We start from the raw sequence: 8403 nt of genomic DNA, 5'->3' as shown, positions 1-8403 counted from the left end.
ACAAAGTTATATATTTCCCTTAAAGCAGCTTGTTTCTTATGAGCGGGGAAATATTTAGCAGAGAAGTAATAAATCATATCCTGGGGACTACACACACAACCAGGATCAAGAGAATTAAACCATGTTTTAGCATCACCCTTTAATGAGAATGGAAACAACTTAAGGATAAAGTAATAGCGAGTTTTCTCATCATGAGTAAACAGGGTGGCTATATCATTTAATTTAGTAAGATGTGCCACAACAGTTTCAGATTCATAGACATAAAAAGGATTAGATTCAACCAAAGTAATTAACTCAGGATCGATAGGGAAATCATAATCCTCATCAGTAATAAAGATAGGTAAAGTAGGAAAAGCAGGGTCATATTTCATTCTAGCATTCAAAGACTTTTCTTTAAGCTTAGCTAATAATTTCTTGAGATTAGATCTATCATTGCAAGCTTAGAAGTCTCTAGCAGTTTCTTCATCCATAACATAACCCTCAGGCACAACAGACAATTCATATCTAGGGGGAGAATCTTCATCATCACTTTCATCAATATTATCAGTTTCAATAATTTCATTCTCTCTAGCCCTAACAAGTTGTTCATCAAGAAATTCACCTAGTGGCACAGTATTATCAAGCATAGAAGTAGTTTCATCATAAGTATCATGCAAAGCAGAAGTGGCATCATCAATAACATGCGACCTATCGGAATCAATAGCATGTGTAGGTGTCGCAAGTTTACTCAAAACAGAAGGTGAATCAAGTGCAGAGCTAGATGGCAGTTCCTTACCTCCCCTCGTAGTTGAGGGAAAAATCTTGGTTCTTTGATCTTTCAAGTTCTTCATAGTGACCACCAGATATAAATCCCAAGTAACTCAAAGAATAGAACTATGCTCCCCGGCAACGGCGCCAGAAAATAGTCTTGATAACCCACAACTATAGGGGATCGCAATAGTTTTCGAGAGTAGAGTATTCAACCCAAATTTATTGATTCGACACAAGGGGAGCCAAAGAATATTCTCAAGTATTAGCAGCCGAGTTGTCAATTCAACCACACATGGAAACTTAATATCTGCAACAAAGTGTTTAGTAGCAAAGTAATATGATAATAGTGGTAACGGTAGCAAAAGTAATGTTTTTGGTTTTTATAGTGATTCTAACAGTAGCAATGGAAAAGTAAATAAGCGAAGCACAATATAAGAAAAGCTCATAGACATTGGATCGGTGATGGAGAATTATGTCAGATGCGATCGATCATGCAACAGTTATAACACAGGGTGGCACAGAACTAGCTCCAGTTCATCAATGTAATGTTGGCATGTATTCCGAATATAGTCATACGTGCTTATGGAAAGGAACTTGCATGGCATCTTTTGTCCTACCCTCCCGTGGCAGCGGGGTCCTATTGGAAACTAAGGCATATTAAGGCCTCCTTTTAATAGAGTACCGGACCAAAGCATTAACACATAGTGAATACATGAACTCCTCAAATTACGGTCATCACCGGTAATGGTCCCGATTATTGTCACTTCGGGGTTAACGGATCATAACACATAATAGGTGACTATAGACTTGCAAGATAGGATCTAGAACTCACATATATTCATGAAAACATAATAGGTTCAGATCTGAAATCATGGCACTTGGGCCCTAGTGACAAGCATTAAGCATAGCAAAGTCATAGCAGCGTCAATCTCAGAACATAGTGGACACTAGGGATCAAACCTTAACAAAACTAACTCGATTACATGATAAATCTCATCTAACCCATCACCGTCCAGCAAGTCTACGATGGAATTACTCACGCACGGCAGTGAGCATCATGAAATTGGTGATGTAGGAAGGTTGATGATGACGATGGCGATAGATTCCCCTCTCCGGAGCCCCGAATGGACTCCGGATCATCCCTCCCGAGAGAGTTTAGGGCTTGGCGGCGGCTCCATATCGTAAAACGCAATGAATCCTTCTCTCTGATTTTTTTCTCTTCGAACACGAATATATGGAGTTGGAGTTGAGGTCGGTGGAGCGTTAGGGGGCCCACGAGGCAGGGGGCACGCCCCCCACCCTCGTGGAGAGGGTGTGGGCCCCCTGACGTGGATTCTTCTTCCAGCATTTTTTATATATTCCAAAAACAATCTCCGTTGATTTTCAGGTCATTCCGAGAACTTTTATTTCTGCACAAAAATAACACCATGGCAATTCTGCTGAAAACAGCGTCAGTTCGGGTTAGTTCCATTCAAATCATGCAAGTTAGAGTCCAAAACAAGGGCAAACGTATTTGGAAAAGTAGATACGACGGAGACGTATCATATATCTGGCAACCAATTAATTCAGATCAATCGGTACAAATCAATTAACAATCAATCTTTGGCAACCCATTAAATTCATGTAAACTAGTACAAAACAATCAACAACCGATAAATCAACAACTACACTATATTCGTTCACCGCTCCAGCTCGCTCCCATGGTTCGTCGTGCCTCCCCGCTGCCGAGGACAACGTTGAACTCACGGTAACACCCCTGTAATTAAACTATAGTGATCTCCTCCTAATTATTGCCATGTCATCATGTACTGCAATAGTGAAAACCACTTTTCCCAAATAAAACTCAAATTCAAATTCCAGTTACAAGTCAAAATATTATTTCTTGAGACAGCAAAACAAAAATGTTGGTAATATCCTAAATCATCCCAAAGTAATTGTCATGAAGAAACCAACCATGTTGAAATTCCCAAAATGCCCCTAAAAATATTTAAAGTGGACCAACAACAACTTTTAAGTCAATCAAATATAAACCCAAATATAAATGATTGCAAATGGCCTGAAACTTAGGCTGCTATTTTCTTTACAGGAAAATGAGATTGTTTACCCTTGAGGATTACAATCATGTTGGTGTAGCAAATCAATCTCATCTGGTCCAATCTAAGCCAAACTGTTGTACGCATGTGATGATGCCCTACGTGATGATCTGCTGCTATTAATAGTAATGCTCGGCAAAGGAAGTGCTACAAGATATATGAGTCATTGTGAAGCTCTGGACTGAATTGAGTAGCACAAATTTAGTCTTTTTTCTGAACGCAGTATAGATGCAAGCGCTTATATATACGCGCATACACTCACCCACAAATTTAGTCTTGTAGATCATCAATGTTCCAGTCAGTAGCATTGAAATTTACTAGTGCTCTAGTTCAGTCCAATTTATAGAATGGAAAACAATTCTAAATTTGTATGTGCATTGAACAAAATAAGGGAGTACCAAATTTCACATCTATACATGTTGCCGCACTATGATTTGGTGATTACAACTTTTGTGTGACCAACCCTCGAAAATAATAATCTCTAAACAAGTATATATAAGCAAATAAAATCATAGGTTGCCTGAAGTTAATATTGCAATTCATTATGCAAGGTGAATGTGCTACATAAATACAACAAAGTGAGCAGGTCATTTTTCCCCAATTCATATCATGAGTGCTAATTTCAGATATAACTCAGAAAGGGACTAATTATTTGTTGGTTTAAAACTATTACTCCATGGCAAATGCAATTTCTACAAGATCTGCTTGACCTGGCTAAGCTCCGGGCTCCAGAGACCGGAGAGGCATGGCTAGAAATGGCCTAGTTCAGTTGGCTGACGTCCAACCTATGGGATGGAAGGTCGCGAGTTCGAGTCCTCACGGACACTTTTTTTTTTCCTTCTCGCGTTACCCTGAAGTTGGGCCAACGGCCCAGCCTTCCGACCCAAGTCGGTACGAACGTGATGTTTTTGATGTTATGGGCAGCTACATAGATTAGTACCACCTCGGATAGAGAAAATATAATATGGAAAAGGTGGACGGACCAAAAACAAAAGAAATTACGGTGGTAAGAAGCAATAGCCCCTTTATTAGTAGGTATAGATATGGGTCTTGATTCTTGAGTCTAACATATCAAAGTGCTACCAAAAATAACTCATGCAACCCAGAAGCAATTATTGTAAGCTTGATAACATTCCAGCCAGTAGCATTTATGGAGTAGTTTCCCTTAGCATTAGCCTCTCGCTTCAGTCCAATTCGTATATCTTCCAAGAAACGGAGATCGATTAATTCTCAGCCTCACCGAATTTCTGCAACATGATTTGGTGCTTACAAATTTTCTAGTATGAACACTAAATGTGTAGAGGAAACTGTAAGTTCTCTAAAAGATATAACACCTCTGAACTGTTCTGATAGATGTTGCAAAGAAGATGGATCATAATTTTTCGACAAACGGTGATTTTTATTGACTCAAATGAAGCATCAACCAAATACAAACACAATGAGCACAATCACAACCTCTACATAGCTAGGGTACACATGGCCACACCAACACGCGCACACAAACATAGCAAAGTCATACAAGACTAAAGCTATGTCTAAGCAATAGAAGAAAACTCTGAAACGATGAAAACAACGATCGACGAACTACAACAACCAATCTGCCTCAACTAGATCGAGGGCACAATCCAGAACTGAAAACACAAGAGACACACACAACAATGCTGAAGAAATCAACATGCAGTGGCGTAATGCTACTCCTGCAGGGGGAGGAGCACCGCCCCTGGGTCGCCCTAGTTCCGCAGCGTTAACTACCGCATGATCTCATCGAGTTGCGAGTACACGATGTAGCTCTCGAAGCCCTCGTCCTCGCTGGAGCTGCTGTCGGGCGGTGGCGGCGGAGGGATCAGCGGCTTCCTGTAGACCTTGTGGACTATGAAAACGAGGTCTGACGGCACGGGGCCCGGGTGCGCGCGGCAGAAGGCGGCCGCTTTCCCGTTGAGCCGGTACTCCTTCATCCGCCAGCGCGTCTGCGATACTACCTCCCTGTCCCTCCACGAGTAGCGGTACCCGAACCTGCGCCGGAACGCCACTGCCTCCCGGCCGCCCTCGCCGCCGTAGTACGCCTTCTCCTGGCTGTACTGCTCCCAGCACTCGCCCGCGCCCGGCGTCGGGCATGTCTCGCCGGCGGGCTTTGCCACGAAGAAGAAGCCCCATACCTCGCCATAATCCCTCCTATGGTTTTCTGGGAAGGAGAGCGCACGTGGGCGCAAGGACAAGACGTCCACGCCCTCCTTGATGACGCCGGGGAGGAAGAAGCCGCCGAGCCCCGCCCTGGGCATGAGGTAGTGGCCGACGAGCTCACGACCGGTGGGTTGGAACACGTAGCCAGCTAGTGCCAAATTAGTCATCGCCGACCGATGCCAAAGTTGTAGCCTAGCTAGGAGGGGCAGGTTCTCTGGGCGACGCGAAATGTTGGGTGGATCAGAGAGTTCGATTATGCCATGGGAGAACTCAGATCCGGGGGCCTGCTGCTCCTCCTCCTTTTGTAGATGGGACGGCATCATAGCAGTTAGTAGGGAAGGTTCCAGAAGCAAGTACAAATGGCACATCAGATAGGGGGTGTCAAATTCGGTCGCGTGTGCTCAATTCAAATAAAATTTGATGGCCCCTTGATGAGGAGTGTCCAATCTGATTGGAAAGGCCTTTTTCAGTGTCGTCTCGGCTTTGATTCACAATGCTACTTGGCCCAAGCAAACGGAATTGGATTAGAGTCCACAAAATATTTCTAATATAAGATAGCGAGGGTGATCTAGGCTTCGGAACTCCTTAGTATTTCTTGAGTCCCAAATTTTCTAGAGAATTGGAAGTGGCGTGCCTTTGGCTAAATGGAGCTTTTAAGGTTGCTTTCCGAAGCAAGTAGGTGGCAGAAGGGTAAGTTGTTGCAAATACGCATGGCTTTCGGACAGTTGATGAATAGGTGATTTGTGTTTTCGGAAGGAAAAAGCACCTTACACCGGCGACGGATTACGAGAGGTGATTTTCAAACATATTTGCGTTGATTTAAGTTTGTCCTCCAACAATAACCAAGCAACAAATATTGACTATATTTGAAGCACCACAATGCCAAATGAGCTCGGCATGATCTCACTCCACATTTTTATCCCATATGAGACCATACATGCTAATTCTAAAGAGACAAAAAAATCTAATGGAATGATTTGTCATTGATATGCATGCATCTATTCAACAAAGCGATGATGTCGCCGCTCTAAATGTTACTTCTACTGGTAAGAGAGGGAGGGTGATCCAGCAGCATTCCCTAAGTCCCAAATTCAGATAATTGAGAGAGGCACCTCGGACTAAATGAAATTTTTGAGCTTGTTTTTGTCCTAGCAACAACCCATAAGCCCCGAAAGCAAGTAGGCGTGGGTCGTTGCCAAATCCACATGGGTTTCGGACAATTGATGAAGAGTTTATGTGTCTTTGGATGGAACGGGGTACCTTGTATGGGCGGCGGGTGGGGAGAGGCGCTTGTCGAACATACTTGCCTTGGTTTAATCTTTCCTCAAACAATAACCAAGAAACAAATATTGGCCATATTGAGCATGGCAATGCTAGATGAGCTTGCCATGATCACACTCAACATTTTCTATGCCATGTGAGACCATACATGCTAATTTTAGATGGAAAAACATATAGCGACAAAATCAATGCCGTCGGTGCTCTTAATGTTAAATTTTAAGCTTCAAAATGATATATCTCTCAAAACATTTCTTGGGCATCTCCATGGTCCGCTTTGTTTCGACGAGATCATTGAAACTAGACCCTATGTTGTTTAGCTTCGATGTTTTCATCTTTCACAAGTGTCATAATTTTTTTTCTATGAAGTTGGCTTAGTAGAAAAGTTACTAGGTGGAAAACATGGAATGACAACTTTATGGACATTTAAAAAACATCTCTATATCTATATCTATATCCATCTCTTCCTATCTAAAAAAAGAAAGGTTTTCCGTTCCGCTCCACACTTCTTCCATCCTCCCTCGTACCTCTATTTTTTTGTTCCAATAGAATGTTCGGAGAAAAACAGTTTGTGTGAAAGTCACACGCACACACCTCTGGCTAAATGAAGTTTTTGAGGTTTTCTTGGCGCGGAAATAACCCATAAGCCTCGAAAGCAAGTAGGCGTGAGTTGATGCCAAATTGGCATGACTTTTGGACAACTAATGAAGAGGCAATTTTTTGTCTTCGGAAGGAGTGAAGTACGTCTGACAGGCGGCGGCTTGAGGTGCTTGTCGGACATATTTGTCTTGGTTTAATCTTTGCTCGAATAGTAACTTATCAAAACATATTGACCATATTTGGAGCATGCTACCTCTTTTAGCACTGCGTCGGTTTTCCCCGAAGAGGAAGGGATGATGCAGCAAAGTAGCATAAGTATTTCCCTTAGTTTTTGAGAACCAAGGTATCCATCCAGTAGGAGGCTATGTGTGAGTCCCTCGCACCTGCACAAAACAAATAAATCCTCACAACCAACGCAAATAGGGTTGTCAATCCCTATAGGGCCACTTACGAGAGTGAGATCTGATAGATATGATAAGATAATATTTTCGGTATTTTTATGATAAAGATGCAAAGTAAAATAAAGGCAAAGTAAATAACTAAGTAGTAGGAGATTGATATTATAAAGATAGACCCGGGGGCCATAGGTTTCACTAGTGGCTTCTCTCGAGAGCATAAGTATTCTACGGTGGGTGAACAAATTACAGTTGAGCAATTGACAGAATTGAGCATAGTTATGAGAATATCTAGGTATGATCATGTATATAGGCATCACGTCCGAGACAAGTAGACCGACTCCTGTCTGCATCTACTAGTATTACTCCACTCATCGACCACTATCCAGCATGCATCTAGAGTATTAAGTTAAAAACAGAGTAACGCCTTAAGCAAGATGACATGATGTAGAGGGATAGACTCATGCAATATGAAGAAAACCCGATCTTGTTATCCTCGATGGCAACAATACAATACGTGCCTTGCTCCCCTTACTGTCACCGGGAAAGGACACCACAAGATTGAACCCAAAGCTAAGCACTTCTCCCATTGCAAGAAAGATCAATCTAGTAGGCCAAACCAAACTGATAATTCGAAGAGACTTGCAAAGATAACCAATCATACATAAAAGAATTCAGAGAAGATTCAAATATTATTCATAGATAGACTTGATCATAAACCCACAATTCATGGATCTCAACAAACACACCGCAAAAAGAAGATTACACCGAATAGATCTCCACAAGAGAGGGGGAGAACATTGTATTGAGATACAAAAAGAGAGAAGAAGCCATCTAGCTACTAACTATGGACCCGTAGGTCTGAGGTAAACTACTCACACTTCATCGGAGGGGCTATGGTGTTGATGTAGAAGCCCTCCATGATTGATGCCCCCTCCGGCGGAGCTCCGGAACAGGCCCCAAGATGGGATCTCATGGATACAGAAAGTTACGATGGTGGACTTAGGGTTTTGGCTCCGTCTCTGATCGTTTGGGGGTACATGGGTATATATAGGAGGAAGAAGTATGTCGGTGGAGCAACAGGGGGCCCACGAGGGTGGAGGGTG

At 42.5% G+C, this 8403-nt stretch overlaps 1 protein-coding gene across 1 annotated transcript in view; it reads right to left on the bottom strand.

The window, feature by feature from the left end:
• Nucleotides 1–4591: 4591 nt before the first annotated feature.
• The window catches only part of LOC119357965 (NAC domain-containing protein 67-like), a gene marked incomplete at its 5' end in the record, with an annotated part of 5940 nt that continues 2128 nt past the window's right edge, over nucleotides 4592–8403 (bottom strand). The window contains one exon of the mRNA XM_037624716.1: nucleotides 4592–5172. Coding sequence (XP_037480613.1) covers nucleotides 4592–5172 — 581 coding nt within the window. The remainder of the gene's footprint in view (nucleotides 5173–8403) is intronic.

The sequence above is a fragment of the Triticum dicoccoides genome, chromosome 2A, assembly GCF_002162155.2.
Source record: "Triticum dicoccoides isolate Atlit2015 ecotype Zavitan chromosome 2A, WEW_v2.0, whole genome shotgun sequence".
In the NCBI taxonomy this organism is placed as follows: domain Eukaryota; kingdom Viridiplantae; phylum Streptophyta; class Magnoliopsida; order Poales; family Poaceae; genus Triticum; species Triticum dicoccoides.
The sequence above is the reverse complement of the archived record's forward strand: the minus strand, read 5'-3'. Positions and strand labels throughout refer to the sequence as shown.